This window comes from Tripterygium wilfordii, chromosome 10 (genome assembly GCF_013401445.1).
Source record: "Tripterygium wilfordii isolate XIE 37 chromosome 10, ASM1340144v1, whole genome shotgun sequence".
In the NCBI taxonomy this organism is placed as follows: Eukaryota; Viridiplantae; Streptophyta; class Magnoliopsida; order Celastrales; family Celastraceae; genus Tripterygium; species Tripterygium wilfordii.
This window is the reverse complement of record NC_052241.1, coordinates 3,487,534-3,505,554: the sequence shown is the minus strand read 5'-3', so window position 1 is coordinate 3,505,554 and position 18,021 is coordinate 3,487,534. Positions and strand designations below refer to the sequence as shown.

The 18,021-nt window shown below is 36.8% G+C and overlaps 1 protein-coding gene across 1 annotated transcript; it reads left to right on the top strand.

Moving 5' to 3' along the window:
- Positions 1–11,704: 11,704 nt before the first annotated feature.
- Positions 11,705–15,463, top strand: LOC120008080 (tetraspanin-19-like). The gene is made up of 6 exons (XM_038858589.1): positions 11,705–12,030; positions 13,133–13,232; positions 13,753–13,833; positions 14,242–14,346; positions 14,953–15,147; positions 15,265–15,463. The coding sequence occupies exons 1-6, from the start codon at positions 11,864–11,866 to the stop codon at positions 15,274–15,276; spliced, it is 660 nt and encodes a 219-aa protein (XP_038714517.1). The 5' UTR covers positions 11,705–11,863; the 3' UTR covers positions 15,277–15,463.
- The last annotated feature ends 2,558 nt before the right edge of the window (positions 15,464–18,021 follow it).

The following is an 18,021-nucleotide window of genomic DNA, read 5'->3' as shown; positions in this document are numbered from 1 at the left end:
ATTTGTACTTATTTTAAGTTCTTACTTTGAGTACTTTTAGGAAAATTCCTCTCTCTCTATATATATATATGTATATTATATATATATATATATATATGTATATGTATTATATATATAATATATGTAGATATATATACATATTATACATATATATAAATAATGTATGTTGCCTAGTCGGGCTTGGGTTGGGCCAAAATTGGCCTGAGGTGTCGGGCTTCAGGTCAGATCGGGCCCCAAAAATGGAGCTCAGGCCCGCCCAAGGTATCGGGCTGGGCTGCCCAGGCCAGGTATAATTTCGGGCTCGGGCCGGACCTAGGTCCGCTAGCCAAATGATGACCCCTAGATATACTACATGAATGCTTGGTAGTGTTTGGTTGAACTTTTACTGATAACATTTATGCTGTGTAACATTTTGATACAAATTACGTGTAGGAGTATTATACATTTTAGTCTAACAGAGGTAAATAACTGTATATATTAAAAAAATAATTTGTAAAATAAAGATATTTGCCATGTTCGCGTCGTTAATAACCAAATCTGCATCCTCGTCTTCCACGACAATTTCTTCCTCACCATGGGCCATGCTCTCATCCCCGACCGCAGACATAGAGCCAACTTCATTAAAATCAACATCAATAGCAGCATTTAGTTTAGTAAAATTGTGAAGTGTCATGCATGCTATCACAATTCTCTCTTGTGTCTTTCTCTTGTAAGAAGTCATCGAGTTCAATATCCGTCACTTCTTCTTTGTTATCCCGAATGTCCTTTCGATCACATGAGCCTGCGATGGGGGATCTATTTTGAAAAACAGGAACATGGTACCTTTCCCCTTTGTATGGCGCCAAATAGGCGGTCTTGTTTGCATACCCTGCATCCACCAGATAATATTTACCTACATTTAACAAATAAGGTGGTTAATAAATAAGAAATTATTATTTTACGTAAAACATGTCACTTATTACCTGGAGGAGGTTTAGGAAACTGTAGGTGCTTAACACGCAACGAATGTTCCAAGATCTGACTGTCATGTGCCGATTCCTCCTACCCAGCAGAAACATACGTATAAAACATGTCAAAGTCACACACAGTTAACACGTTTTGCATTTGTGTACCCTTCTGCCCAAAGTACTTTAGTCTCCTCTCTAGATCGATGATAGTCGGTATATGTGTCCCATCCAATGCACCAATACAATCTTTGAAACATATGTGGTAGCCTACATTGGGATGATCCCTAATGTACGAGGGTGTCTCATAAAGGGAATTCCCCGTGGGTGTAATTATCACCTTAGACATCTTCATTATAGCATACAACACCTCATGGAAGTAGCGACTAATTGTTTCTCCAGAATGTTGATAATGCTCCTGAATATCTCTGTTTGTTTCTCCATGCCCCAATATAGTGACAAACATTGCTACCATTTCAACTATGGTTGTCTTTTTAGTCTTCCAATCCATAATCATCCCTCAACACCCTGTAAAAGCTTTTAAAAATAGTAACATTCATTCTAAATGATTCATGACACCATACTGGGTTACCATTCAACACCTCGATCACCCAAGCATAGTGATGCAGATTGAAATATTTGATTTTTGGTATTTTAGGAAATATATTATTTGTGAATCAATTAGTATTATTTTCTTGGAATCATGTATCTTTTTTTATTAGGAGTAATTTTATTTATTTACTTTTAAGTATTTGTTTCCCGTTAAGAATGATTTAGTGTTTGATTTATGTTTACTATTTAAGCTTGTAACCCTCATAAAGGTAGGTAGTTTTATTATCGAGTTTTGATATATGAAATAACGGCCGTCTAAGTGTGTGAGCTGATTTACTTATAATTCTTGTTTGTTGCATAAGTTAGGATTATAGAAGAGTTGATTTATATTTGTCTGTTTGGATTTCTACGTTCATTAATCTCACGCTGCATCAGTTGGTATCGGAGCCATGGTTCGAGGAAAAGGCCATGGAGGAAGACGTGCAGCGTTGAAAGAGGTTTATGCATGCGATGAAAACAACACAAGAGGAGTAACTAGGTGCACGGGTACGACGAATGGAAAAACGGTGGGATCAGCTGAATGAACGTCTAGACACCATCACCAAGCTTCTAGCAAACCTCTCTGTGAATCAGAGGCGTCCCCAAGATCTTCAATTCGCCGAGCATGATGATTATCAAGATGATGAATATCTTTTGATCTAATAAGATATTCTGGAATTTAAGGAGATGTCTGACATTCCACCAATATATGATTTTTATGTGGATCAACCAATCTTTGATTTTTACGCAAGTGATCCAATTTTTGATGATTATCCAGATGAGTCAGATTTTTTGGTACAAGAAGAGATTAAAGAAGAATTAATGGAGGATCAATCTGACATCATTCAAGTTTCTAGTCTCGACAATCTTTTGGCACCTATTGAATTTGTTGATTTTGTTGTTCCAAAAATATTTGAACAACCACATGGAGAGAAATTTTCGTTAAAGTTGTTTCTAAATTTATTCAAGAGTTCAAGGTGGTCTCGTACCTTGAGTACAATTATGGTGATCAAGAAGTCGAGATGTTTCCTAGTACAATTCTTCAAAACTCGAGGTTGAGTTTTCTCCAACAAGGGGAGAATGATGCAGATTGAAATATTTGATTTTTGATATTTTAGGAAATATATTATTTGTGAGTCAATTAGAATTATTTTCTGGGAGTCAGATATCTTTTTTTATTAGGAGTAATTTTATTTATTTACTTTTAAGTATTTGTTTCTCGTTAAAGATGATTTAGAGTTTGATTTATGTTTACTATTTAAGCTTGTAACGCTCATAGAGATAGGTAGTTTTATTATTGAGTTTTGACATATGAAATAACGGCCGCCTAAGCGCGTGAGTTGATTTACCTATAATTCTTGCTTGTTGCGTAAGTTAGGATTATAGAAGAGTTGATTTCTATTTGTGTGTTTGGATTTCTGCGTTCATTAATCTCACGCTGCATCACATAGCCCTTCAACTCATTAGTCTTGCAAGGAACACTGCCCTTCCGAGGATAAACATTCCTAGATTGGCATATCCTGTTGTAGTACGATGCAAGGGTAAGGAATTGTAGCTGTACAGTTTCAACTACATCCTCACTACTATCATTATCAAATTTCATGCATTTATCGTTACTTTCACTACTGTAATCCAATCTTTCAACCATATCTATAATGAATTATGAAGAAATAAGTAAATTAAAATACATACTTGAATGCATTTAATAGCAATCCAAAATCCAAAACAATTCATGACATTCAAAATTAAACATAACCCAATTGTACTTGTCCAATACATAAAGTAAGATATAAGAATAGTCTCAAGCAAACAGACATGAAAGTAATTGTCCTAATAGTTATGAAAAAACAAAATACAGAGCAGTTGATAAGAAGATCACTCTAGCCACTAGGGCCAAACCCATTGCTCTCGTTGTAAAACTCAATCTAGTTTTTACAGTCATAAGTCTATTGAACAACTGCAATATTTTTTTTTCCATTCAGTTAACATCTCCAAAAACAACTTGGTATTCTAATTATCCCACCTAAACTTCTCACAGCCAGCTTCGACAACTTTATCTTTGCCTTTCAAACTCATTTCTATAGACTAAACTCATAAAATAAATGGGCCATCAGATTATCATATTCCCTAACCCATCATACCACTAAACAAATTATCTCAATTGGAAGATCAATTACTTTAGATTTCATAGTAGAATAAATTTGATCACTAATCCTCAACACATTCACAACTAAATGTGAATTCATACAAGTTATTAAGTCAAGATAATCTCAATTGATCTATCAGTGAATTCATATTTCACAGTTGCATAAAATTGAATTCATAGCAAAAGAAATTCATTACAAACAATGAATTCATATCAGTAAAAATGTAAATTCATGTATAAAACGACATTGTTGGGGGGAGAGGGAGTAGAAGAGAGCATAACATAAACATGTAATGATATGGGGGAGCCGCAAATCAGAATAGTAGATACAAGGGAGCAGAAGAAATCGATATGGGGGTCATGAAGTTGACCTAATACACATTTTTTAAGATGGAACGAACTCGTATATATGAAGGTAAAACGAACCCATATATCAGAACAACCCAAATCGAAGAAGCTAGGGAAGAACAGGAAATCGCAACCTAATATCGACGAGTGAACTGGGAAAGATGAAGAGAGATAGGGCTCATTACCTGTGTTCGGAATCTCAATTGCAATAGGCTCCCTCACAGTATGGCACTGGTTGCAATAGTACTATATAACTTTAAAGAAAATCATGATTTGATAACACAAAGGGGTATGAGGTACGGGGCATGAGGGGTAAAATTGGGATAACATTGATAAATTGAGGACATAATAGATTCTGTACACGAAATACTGGTAAAATTGTTGAAATGGTGAGCATTCTCAAAATGGGCATTTATATGCTCCCAAAAATGCCTCGGAATTTCCGTCAAAAAATGGTTGTTTGGCTTGTCAAAAAGCTTTAGCAAACATGTCTATAATAACATATGGTTTATTGGTCATATGAAAACTTCGGTCATAGTCGACCATTCAATTTGGTCAGTTATTCGGTTTTAGGCGAACCTTTATAAAAATGGGCTTTTCAGCATGTTATCAACTTCTTTCAAAAATGAGCCTAATAACTAAGCCCAACAAACATTAACAAAATAAATACGGTGAGCTTTATTTACACCCAGTTTTCACCAATTACACCCCAACTTTGGTCAATTTATACTGGGTGTAATTGGTAAAAATTGGGATGTAAATAAAGCTCACCTATAAACAGACTCTAAATATGTTACGGATCCACAAAAACTAAATGAAAAAAAGCCCAAACAAATAAATATTAAACACACTTTTAGTTTTACAGTTCAAAACTCCATATCATTCCAAAATATGAATGAAATAGGAGGTAATAGGAGGTTACCTTAATCAAATGGTTACCTTAATGTTGCAATAGGAGGTTCTCTTTGTTAATTGATCATATTAGTGAATGAAAATATGAATGTCCAAAATAAAATAAACTTTACCAAGAGGTTCTCTCAATGAGCAAGGCTGTGCAAAACAATCATCTAAGTTACGTAGGCTATACAAAAGAATACAAACCAAACCCTTATCTAACAACCACAGAAAAACATCTGGTAGTCATATTAAAGTAAATTTGGAGCCACACAAATTAGGTAAACAACTCATATATTATTGCAAAATTACGATGCAAGTATCATTGGAATCGAGTATCCTAATGACATTTTAAAGGAGGGACAATTTTAGAATGGTACCAAATAGGAATGGTTCGGGGTAGTAGTTTTGCTGACGTGTTGTGGCACATTGAAATATGAGAGAAGCATTGCACAAAATCTCACCTCACGATCAAGCAAAATCTTATCGAGACTTATAGTTTCACCTGTCTTGCTATTCCATATTCCTAAAGTCGGATTATTCTTACAACAACATCACAGTCCATCTTGGTTGGGTTGACACTTTTAAGCAGCCCCTTTTCCATTTAAGAAAAATCTTTATGTTAGCTTCACAGAAGGAATTCTCTTTATGTTGTGTGGCATGGATTTGGATCCAATTTTTATAGCACAATTGGTGAGGAAAAGAATTAAGTCGCATGAAGGAACCCAAGTGTTGTTCAACGCACAAAAATTTATGATGTAATCATATCTCTTCAATAGGTTAACGACCATAGGAGCTCACTTGAACTGTTAAACGCATCAATATTAATGTTGTTATTACATACGACCTACTGAAATCATATCTATTCAATAGGTTAACCACTCCACTACCGAAGCTTACTTGAACCGAATTAAACACCAAAAGCACCCCAGGCACAAAGAATTATATCCACAAAGCATCAATAAATGGATGTAATCCTTGGAGGGCAATAACCATGAAACTCAATACATACCAACAACATCGTGAGAAAACAAATAGGGAAGATGTTACCTATGGTAAGGTTGAAGGGGGAACCAACCAATGAAACCCCATTAGAGATCCCAAGCGTCGTCCTTGGCGTGCAAGGAAAATTCCTCTGAGATGCCAAGCGCCGCACATATACAATTCATGGCATGGGAACGTTTTTCCCAATTTATTGTAGATAAGGAAGGACAATGATCAGGGGCGATCGTTTTCCCCAATTTATTGCAGATGAGGAAGAACAACTATTAGGGAAGGAAGCGTAAAGAAGGGATATCTAGAATTAAATGGATTACATGTGTGCGAATCGTTACAAAATACCCATGAAATCAACCCAAAAAGAGAGAAACAGAAATGGAATAAAATCAATTTGTTATCTCCATCGAGAAATTGGAGACGTTCCAGATAATGGATCGAGAAAGAAATTCAAAGAACAGCCATGAACTCAATCAAGATCCCAACCCCTGTGTTAGAGAAGTGAAAGGATATGTTAGAGAAGTAAAAGATCTGTATTTCACTATTTGTTGATTGTGTACAACATGCCTTTATATAGGCGTTAGAAAGGAAAAGTAAGAAAAATAATGTCAATAAAGTAAATCAAAGATGTTGTTGATATCTTTGACAAATTCAAAGATTTTGTTGATTTGTCAAAGATATCATTGATATTTTGTAGATATCTTTGACAAATTCAAAGATTTTGTTCATTTGTCAAAGATATCAAAGATTTTGTTGATATCTTTGACATCCCCCCTCAAACTCAAGTTGGTGCAGTAGAAGTAAGCTTGAGTTTGGAAACTAAGTCTCTGAAACGACCTGGCAGGAGTGGCTTGGTGAAGAGATCAGCAGGTTGGTCAAGAGTAGATATTGAGCAGAGTTGAATAGTTCCCTGTGTGACATGCTGACGAGTAAAATGGCAATCAATATCAATGTGTTTGGTACGCTCATGGTAAACATCATTGTGAGCAATGTGGATTGCACTTCTATTATCACAAAATAGAGGTGTAGGATTGGGAGATTGAACTCCCATATCTCCAAGAAGCCAACGAAGCCAAACAATTTCTTGAGTGGTAGTAGCAAGTGCACGATATTCAGCCTCCGTGCTCGAACGAGCAACTGAAGTCTGCTTCTTGCTTCGCCAAGAAATGAGAGAATCCCCTAACAAGATGCAAAAGCCAGTGGTTGATCGTCTATCAGTGGGATCACCAGCCCAATCGGAGTCAGAGTAGGCGCGCAACTCAAGTGAGGAAGTAGCAGAAAAATGAAGGCCATAATAAAGAGTTGCTTTGATATAACGCAATATATGAATGACTGCTTCATAGTGGGAAGAGCGAGGAGCTGACATGAATTGACTAACAACATGTACAGCATAGGCTATATCAGGGCGGGTGACAGTAAGATATACGAGACTACCAACCAATTGTCGATAGAGGGTGATATCACTGAGAGGAGTACCATCAGAAGGTTTAAGCTTGATATTAGGTTCCAGTGGAGTAGAGGTAATCTTACTATCTGTGAGACCAGCCCGAGCAAGTAAATCAGAAGCATACTTAGCCTGAGATAAATAGTACCCGGTAGTGTCCGAGAGTACTTCAAGGCCAAGAAAGTAACTTAGAGAACCAAGATCCTTCATCTCAAATTGTTGTTGAAGATATTCCTTAAGATCAGTGATACCAGAATAATCATCTCCTGTAATAATCATGTCATCGACATAAATTAGTAGAAAAACATAGCCTAAGGCTGTCCGACGAACAAAGAATGCTGAGTCATAAGAACTGTATTGAAAACCACATTGTTGAATAGTAGAGCTAAACTTGGAAAACCATGCGCGTGGAGCTTGTTTGAGGCCATATAAGGCACGACGAAGGCGACAGACTGTATTAGGGGGATGTGAATAGCCAGGAGGAGGTTTCATATAGACTTCTTCAGCAAGATCACCATTGAGGAAGGCATTCTTCACATCCATCTGTGACAATGTCCAGCCTCTAGCAGCAGCAATAGCTAACAGACTGCGTACTGAAGTAAGACGAGCAACTGGAGCAAATGTCTCTTCATAATCAATGTCATACTCCTGAGTAAAGCCTTTAGCAACAAGACGGGCTTTGTATCGCTCAATAGAACCATCAGACTTGGTTATTATTTTGTAAACCCATTTGCAACCAATAGCAGACTTATTTGGTGGGAGAGAAACAAGATCCCAAGTATGAGATTGCTCAAGTGCCTGCAATTCTTCAGACATAGCTTGTTGCCAAACAGGATTAGATTTGGCCGCCGAATAGAACTGAGGCTCATATAAGGTAAGAGTAGTGGCAAAACACTGAAAATCACGAAGTTTAATAGGAAGTTCTCTTACCCGGGTAGAGCGTCGAAGAGTAGGGGAACTGGTAGTGTCTGCAGTAGATCCATCAGACAAGGAAGACAGTTCAGGAGCAGGCAAAGTAATTTGAGTGTCACTTGTATGAGACTCAGAGGGAGATGGTTCATCAGGAAATAGATCAACCATGTTAGTGGGAGAAGGAAGAGATAAGAAATGTGATACTGAGGAGAACAAAATGTTTTCCAGAAATACGACATGACGAGAAATGCGAAGGCGTTTGGAGATAGGATCCCAACATCTATAACCTTTATGTTCTATCCCATACCCAAGAAAACAGCAAAGACGAGTACGAGGTTCTAATTTAGTGTGTTCATGTGGTTGAAGGAGAACAAAACAAACACATCCAAATACTTTGAGTAAATTGTAGTTAGGAACAGACCCATAAAGACGTTCATAAGGCGATTGATTACCAATGACTGATGAAGGAATCCGATTGATGGTAAACACAGCAGTGAGAGCTGCTTCACCCCAAAAACGTGCAGGACAAGAGGCAGACATAAGGAGAGCCCGAACAGTATCTAATATGTGTCGATGTTTACGTTCGGCTCTTCCATTTTGTTGGGAAGTACCTGGACAAGAACGCTGACAAATAGTGCCATGGTCATGTAAAATGGTTAAGAATTTAGAATCCTTATATTCCATGGCATTATCAGTGCGAAAAGTTTTAATAGGACATGAAAACTGAGTTTTAATCATCTGAGAAAATTCATGATAGATTGTAGTAAATTCAGAACGAGTTTTCATGAGATAGATCCATGTAAAACGAGAGTAATCATCGACAAAAATTACAAAATATTTGGATCCCCCCATAGAAGCAGTAGGAGAAGGTCCCCAAATGTCAGAGTGCACAAGGTCAAAAGGTGCATGAGAAACATAATCACTATTATTGAATGATAAAGCAGATTGTTTAGCTAGAGGACAAGTTAAACAATCAAAATGATTATTAGAAACAAATCCCAAATGACCATGAGAAACAAGAGACTGAATACGACTAACAGAAGCATGACCCAATCGAGAATGCCAGAGACTCAAAGAGGAAGCTGGAACTGTGGATGCAGCGAACTCATGACACGGGAGAGTAGGATGCAAGGGGTGCAAAGAGATGAGCTCATACAGTCGCCCAACTTTACGGCCTGTCCCAAGCGTCTGTCCCGTCTTCGGATCCTGTACAGAACAGCCAGAAGGAGTAAATAGAATATTAAGACCAAGTTCACATAACTGACCAACGGATAACAGGTTCAAAGTGAGTTGTGGAATAAGAAATGTATTGGACACTGATAGGTTTGGAGTAGATATGTGCCCAATATGACTAGCTTTTATCCTTGAACCATTGGCAGTTTGTATAGATGGCAAATGCGAAGAAGAGTGTGTGGAAGTGAAAAGAGTAGAGTCAGCAGTCATATGATTGCAACATGCTGAGTCAAAGAACCATGATGATGATTTACCTGACACAGTGGTGGATGCTGAAATAGAATGGTTACCAGAGTTAGAAAGGAATTGACGAAGTAGTGACTCAAGATCACTGGTCAATTGAGTGGTTATGGGTACATGTTCAGGACTCTCCTGTGCAGTATGATCAGTTGTGGCAGCGGAAAGATGTGTTCTGGAATGAGTGCCCTGAGTTGATCCACCTTTGCTGGGACAATCTTGTTCATAGTGTCTTGGTCCAATTTTGCGACATATGCGACATTTGCGAGTTGGACATGTAAGTATCATATGACCAGAGAGATGACAATATCGACACTTTGAAGAAGTGTCAGCTTTCTTTGTTTGGTGTACCTGAGGAGTGGCAAGTACTGTGTCGAGATGTCGTGGTTGACGGATCGAGAGCCGTGTTTCTTCAGAAACAAGATCATCAAGGGCTTGATCAAGAGTGGGTAATGGCTTCTGATGAAGTAAGGCTGCACGAGTAGGCTCAAAAATATCTTGTAAGGCCATAAGAAATTGAATCAGCCGGCGATGGTCTTTATATGTGGTAAAAGCTTTGGCATCTTCAGTATTCTTCCAGACTGGTTCAGTAGGAGTGAGTTGATCCCAGAGAAACTGCATTTGAGAGTGAAAGTCAGTGACAGTTTGTCCGGATTGTTGACGTAGCTGATTGAGATTCTGAATTATCTGATATTGATGAGAGAGATCGGTGGCAGTGTAACGATGAGCAAGATGATCCCAGAGAGTTTTGGCAGTATCAAATCGACCAAAGTGAAGATTGATGGAGGATACTGAAGTATTACGAAACCAAGTGATGATTTGATGATTTTTGCTATCCCAAGTTTCTAAACGTTCAGCAAACTTATCATCAGCTTCATCTTGGGATTGTGTAGGTAGAATGAAATCACCAGTGACATATCGCCAAAGTCTCCTACCCTTGAGAAAGCTGCACATGGCTTGTGCCCATAAAACGTAGTTACGCCCATCTAACACAATGTTGATGGGTTGAGAGATATCTGATTTGTCCATAAGTGCAATAAACAGGTGCAAAAATAACAACCAGATCAAGGAATGACGAAAGAAAGGACTGCAGTAGGCAAGAAAGATGAAATAGAATTTGAAGGTGAGAAACTGATATGAAATGGGATAGTGATTACCAAGGCTTCGATACCATGTTAGAGAAGTGAAAGGATATGTTAGAGAAGTAAAAGATCTGTATTTCACTATTTGTTGATTGTGTACAACATGCCTTTATATAGGCGTTAGAAAGGAAAAGTAAGAAAAATAATGTCAATAAAGTAAATCAAAGATGTTGTTGATATCTTTGACAAATTCAAAGATTTTGTTGATTTGTCAAAGATATCATTGATATTTTGTAGATATCTTTGACAAATTCAAAGATTTTGTTCATTTGTCAAAGATATCAAAGATTTTGTTGATATCTTTGACATCCCCCTCAAACTCAAGTTGGTGCAGTAGAAGTAAGCTTGAGTTTGGAAACTAAGTCTCTGAAACGACCTGGCAGGAGTGGCTTGGTGAAGAGATCAGCAGGTTGGTCAAGAGTAGATATTGAGCAGAGTTGAATAGTATTTTGTTGATATTTTGACACCCTGGAATTCAGAGAAGGGAATGATAATTGATAATAAAGGGAAGAGAGAGAGGAGTTCATTTGATAATATCCTATTTTTTTATTTTCCGTTTGATAATATCCTACATCGCACCGTAATTCATGCGGAAGAAACTCACGCTCTCCGTTTTATATATATAGATATGAATCATATGATTAACGAAGAAATGATAAAAAAAAAGGGACAAACTTCAAAGTTGGATTTCAATGATGAGCAAACTTGTCAATGTAATATTAAAAAATAAAAAAATTAACAAAGAAATCAATGTCATTAGGATAACGTCACTAGAGCATCTCAACTAAGTTACGAGACGACTTAAATCATTTCCAAAAATTTTAGAACTGAGGATCAATTACTAGAATCGAATCGTTGGTGACGACCTCGACGATTCTCCAGCCTCCTGCGTCCAAGCCCTAAATCATTTTGTTTTGATTTTCTCGAAATTGTAAGTCGATTGGGTTTGGGCCTTGTCATCATAAGATAGAAGAAGATGGTGAGCGTGGTGAGAAGTTGCTTACAATCGGTGTTGAAGTTCGTGAATTCTCTGATAGGGATGGTTGGGATCGCCATGATTTTGTTTTCAGTCTGGTTAATTAGGTCTTGGCAGAGTCACACTGGTGATTGGCCCTTTCCTGCCCCTGATCATCCCGCTCCATGGTATCGTTTCTTTTAGAGCTTTTTGAATTTTGTCTGTTTGTATATCGGTTCTTTTTTTGTGCCTTATGATTTGACTATTCCATCTCTTTGGCACTTGACTCTTGGTTAGTAGTGGAGTGAATAATGGGACAGATTCATGCTTTGAAGTCCAGCTTTGCTCTAGAAGAGAATGAAAGGACACTTGTTTGATTGTTTTTGGTTAGAAATAGTCATAAATAACAATGTCAATTACTTGGGGAGGGCAAGTGAAATGATGGAAAATTGCATTAATTTCTATTGTTTGAATATCAAAGTGGAAAATTGAGGGGAAGCTTTTAATCGCACTCCAAGCCCTTTATAATTTCTATCTGAAGTGGATAAAAACAGAGGAAAATCGTGGGTAATAAGAAAATAGTGCCAAGAAGTTCATTTCACAGGTCAATCACTCTTTCTTTCCTTTGACTAATATATAGATGGTAATGGCTTGCATGCTAATTCTTGAGGAAGATTAGTGGGAAGGAGATGTTCCATTCTTGGCCTTCACAGTTTGCTGAGATGCAATAGCTGGGTGTTGGACTCTAGATAAGTCTGCGGCACTATCCTATGATCACAGATTAATATGCAATTATGCATAATTCGTTGTGCGAGGGACACCTATATATGCAATATGGAATGGGACAGTGAATTATACTTTGTGTTAGTGATGAGCAATGGAATTGTGGTGAACATTTTAATGATTTTCTAGTGACTAAAACTGAGGTATTCGGTTGGATGAATGAGGTAAGGTGGTTATAGTGTTTCTGCATATTTCCATTAGGTTTAGTAAATGGGAAGCAGACAACAGAACTTTCAGGCTCAATATCTGCATCTGCAATTATTATGGGAAAGATATTCTTTTTCTTGCTTCTCTTTGCCATCATGCCTCTGGATGTTCTAAAGGAGTGTTGGTAGCTGACATTTTCAAAGTGTTTGGAGAGCTCTTCTTTTTTACAGCCAGCTTCTTCAATTCTTGGGGAAGGATGCTATTCTCCCTCTTGCATATCTGTCTCTCTGTCCTTTCCTTCTTGTTGTGCTTCTATATGAATTAGTTTTAAGGGACTACATCATTATGTTTCAATTGCAGGTTCATTTACACTTTGCTTGGCCTTGGAGTCACTTTGTGTGTGATCACATGCTCAGGTCATGTAGCTGCTGAAACTGCAAATGGTTGTTGCCTTTATATTGTATCCTTTTCTTGATCTTTGATGTGTATATTACTAGCCCTCCATTGTCATCTAAAGTATGTACTTTAGTTTGCTGGATGTTGTATCTATTGCATGTTATTATTGCAAGCTTAATGGCCTAATCTTTAAACTTTATCTGTTTTTAACTTTTTGCATTCTGTTTCTTTATAGTTGTGCATATCAGTTTGAGTTGGTGCCATAATATCTCCCCTTTATGAACTTACGCTCAGGTGCTTGTTTTACCTGATGGTTGTTGAGATGGATTAATGTATAACTGCTAGAAATCTAGAGCAGGTTTTTTTGAAGGAACAACTGCATTACCAGTATGATTATTTTTCTTTTGGTAATGAACTTCCATTACCAATCTTTTACGGAATTGAACCATAAGGTTTTTCATTATCCCCAACTTCTTTTAAAATATGGTTTATTTGTGGAAGCTCAGTTTTAGGTATTACCATTGCCGTTGCCGAATTCTTTAATTTTAGCAGTTATAGTATTCTGTTAGCCTTAATTTGTCCAGTATATGATGTTCGTCTTCTTGCTTCTTATGCTGGAGGCTGGAGTTATTGCTGATGTATTTCTAAACCCCAACTGGGAGGAGGTAAACTATATTCATGAACACTTGCTCGTTCAATTTGTCATATTCTTATGTGCAGTGGCGTACTTGAGTTTACAGGGGCCCCGGGCGAGCTCTAGAAAAGGGGCCTGTGTTTTCTTTTTTATTTATTTTAAAATCAAAAAATTTTCTTTTATTTGTTTTTTAGTTGAAATATGTGGAGAATTATTAGTTTTTAATTGGTTTTTTGTGTTTAGATTAAATATAAAATCAATATTTTTTTTCAAAAATTTGGGACCCTAGGGATTTGGGGGCCTGGGGCGACCGCCCATGTCGCCCCACCCCTGCTTATGTGGTGACTTAGGAGGTTACAACTTAAAAAACAAAAGATGACTACTAAAAATTGTCTTGGTAACTGGCTAACTTAACTGATTCATGCCAACGTCTCTTCAGGACTTTCCAGAAGATCCAAGTGGCAGTTTTGATCAGTTTAAGCACTTCGTTCAGTCAAACTTTGAGATCTGCAAATGGGTATGCCTTTCAATTCTGTCCATACAGGTAAACCCTCCAACCTTCTCTCTCTCTCTCTCTGGCATGAATGTGTGTCCAAGGCAACATGTACCAAGTCTAAAACTGATGAAAATACCAGAAGTAACTGAATAAATGGAGAGAGGTGTAATATGACGTAGATCTTGCTGACTAAGTTTATTTTGAAGCAATGATATAAAATACCAAAAACCAAATACAAGTATGGACTTAACATAAGGTAAACAATTCCCGTGCATAATGCTCCCGCAACGGATGCGGTGGGGAAAAGCAGGATGTATACAAACCTTACCCTCATATAATATGTGGAGAGACTATTTCTAGGAATTGAACATTAATATAGATTTACATTAGTATCTTTCCCCCATAACCACCTCTCCCTCACTTTTTTAGTGACTATATTTTCAATGAAAACCCAATCCAAGGGTTTAATGAAAATATGTAAAATTTGTGCCCAAAATTAAAGCCATGGTTTTAAGAGAGGTTTAGCTTGATGTAAGTGAGGTGTTTTCTTTTATTTGGGTTTGACGCAGAATTGTACATTCTTAAATTTAGATTACCTTCTTGACCACTCTTTGATCCTCAGTATGATTGACTAGTAATGCCATCCATTTGCAGGGACTATCTTTTTTATTGTCAATGATACTCAAAGCTCTTGGACCGCATAGATATTATGACACCGACGATGAATATTATTCTTCTGAAAGGGTTCTTCTCTTGAACAGTGATGTTGTTAATCCCCCACATTATGTTGTTGGAGACCCTGTCTATGGATCCAGAAAAGATGCATGGAGTATAAGGATTAATGACAAGGTAGACTTGCTTTTCATTTAGAAGTAAGATGATCACTTGTTACTGACAAATATCAGGTTCTGATGTTACCATCCACTCTTGAATTTTTTTCCCCTCAATTTTCTTGCTCTTAATAAGATAAACAGGTGATTGGATCAACGCAAGAATGGTTGGGCGTGTGAATGTACAAGCAAGCAAAACGAACAGCGGAGTTTGAAGACTAAAAAGATGTGTACATTTTCGTTCCCTGCCAACTTTTATACGTAAAGAGTACTTGTGAATGTGCAAAGTTTCCTATGCTATTGATCTTAACAGTTTAGTATATATACTGATGCTATATGTGTTGTCAATCATATGAGCTGTGTTCTGTTGTGTTTTACTAATCACGCTTGTGAAGCATGTTCTAAGAATCATGGCTGAATCATATAAATTTCATTCAGTTCTAAGCATGTGCCTACCAACTCATCTGAGAATCAGAACTGAATTTGAACAACCTAGCATTCAGTTCTTACAACTCCTTAAAGACCAAAAGCCTGAGGAAAATATGGACTTTGTGAAGCTCTTGCTTTGTCTTTGTGTGTATATGTATATATATATATACACACCCCCCCATGATCCTCTTTTCAATCAATATATCATACAATTACACCAAACAAATTGAACTGTTAATTTGCAGCATAATATATAGTGGACAAAGTTTGTGTCTTTGTTCTATTGGCTGAATGGGATTCTCAAAGGCACATCTTCCTGATCACCTGTGCCCACCATTTAACTACTTTAACCACCAAATGGTGTGACTTTACTAATGCAAAATAAAGAAAGATCTTCTTTGATGTTGTTTATTATTATTATTATTATTATTATTGTGTTTTAACTGTTTATAATACTCTTTTGGAAAGCTATATCGTGCATGTTTCTCTGTTATATTTATATATATCTGTCACCTTGTGGCATGTGGCTCAGCCATTCCCACAAAAAGAAAGACTTGGCTTTATCCTTTGGAGGTGCTGTTGGTAGTAATAAACAATACTATAACATATAACGATCTCCTGCGCTCTTCTTTATTTTTTGTTGTAGAATGGTCAAAAGAATGCCTTCTTCTTGTTTTTTTTTTTTGGAAAACTTCACGTGAGGAGGAATGAGAGAATTTGTATAGGAGAGAGTAGGAGGCGGTAAGGTAAATCTAAAAAGAAATTATATGAATTTAATAGGAGTGGATGAATGTATGATCCATGATAGAAATAAATAGAGAAAGTGAATACATGTTGATTTCCAATGATGTTCGGGTAAACTCGTGTGCCCAATCCCAAACTTTTGGGATAAAGACTCGGATCATGTTGATGATGAAAACTTCACGTAATTAACTTAATTAATGTGATATGTTGATGTCCAACAGTCTTGAAAATACAACAATTAATTAAGAAATGAAAGAATGATTGAAATAATATATGTGATTGCAAGTGATCACATGCATGCATTGTGGGATGAATTATTTTCCACACTATCCGCTTATAAAATATGTGTGTTTGATTAGATTAGATTAGATAGGAGAAATTAGTGGAGATTCTTTTAGAATCAAATAAATTCATATCAATCTTGTAGCTAGAAATGTTGGATCATGTGTCAATTTTTAACATAAAATCAAATAATTAGTCATTGTTTTGACAAAACAAAGAAGCAAAAACCTCTACCATACATTTGGTTCATAATAGAATAAGAGTGAGCGTAAATGGAATGTGACAATGACTATGAGGTAAACATGACCATATTTGGTAGAATAATCTTTTTGCATATTAAAATTTATTCTCCACAAGGGAGAAATAGATAGTGGAATGAGTTTGATAGTCCATCATTCCAAAATCTAACCAAATAAGGGAACGGGTATTCTCACCCTCTAAGTGTCCATCAAATGTCCTGTTATAGATCATTTATAGTGACATTTGCATGGTTTTTCTTTCATATTCGTCATTAGCTATAGGAGTTGTGAATCTTGTATAGTATCTATCTGGCTGTTCATAGATAAGGTTGGTCCACAAATTAAGGGCCAATAATTCGCGAGTACTCCGCTATTTTCTCAGGAATATGTTGTTGTTGTTGACACTACGTAAGATAAGATATATTAATGTCCTTTATGTTTGTTTTTTAAAATATAAAAAATGCCTTCATTATGCTTTTTGGCCTTTTCTCATCACTCATCACGATACATGTTCTGAATTTTCTCAGAGAAAATTCGTGTATAATTGATAGAGCTGTGTATATTCTATTGTGTGTGTATATATATATATATATTTTTTTTTTGATAGGTTCATAGGCCACACACACGTTAAGTCGTGCTCGAAGGATATGAATGTCACCACAGCGGATGAAAACTACCCAAATCTCAAATCCCCTGGTGGGAATGAAACCCTAGACCTCAAGGTCTTAGGCAAGCAATCTGATCAACCAGACTATCTCCCATTCTCATACATATATCCTATGGTTCTTTAGAAACATGATTGAAATTTGTGATTGTCAGGATACATGGGCTTCTAAATAGAAAATCAAGAATCGGAGCCTCTCCTATTCCACAAACGACAAACGTTAAACTGAAAACACCACTATTTTTTTGCGCTAAAAATGACATGGATTTTCCCGGGAAACGAACCAAAAACGACTGTCTCAATAAAAACAGCCTCACTCCACTGCATTCATATCTAACCAAAACGATGTCGCGCAACTGACTTGACAGTTGACAGTTCACACTCTTTATTAAAAAATTACATAACGACTATTTTCTCTCTTCTAGACCTCACTTGGCTCGACAAGAAGAAAACAAACAGAACTAACGGTTTATAACTCCCCCGTACCTTACACACCAATACGGGATTAACGCCTTAACCGTCGGTGGGCCCCTCG

Excerpts from the sequence above, each read along its gene's own strand:
- LOC120008080 (XM_038858589.1), top strand. The coding sequence starts at position 11,864 with ATGGTGAGCGTGGTGAGAAGTTGCTTACAATCGGTGTTGAAGTTCGTG. Across the intron at positions 12,031-13,132 it reads CCTGATCATCCCGCTCCATG|GTTCATTTACACTTTGCTTG; the intron begins GTATCGTTTCTT and ends TTTCAATTGCAG. Across the intron at positions 13,233-13,752 it reads ATGGTTGTTGCCTTTATATT|TATATGATGTTCGTCTTCTT; the intron begins GTATCCTTTTCT and ends TAATTTGTCCAG.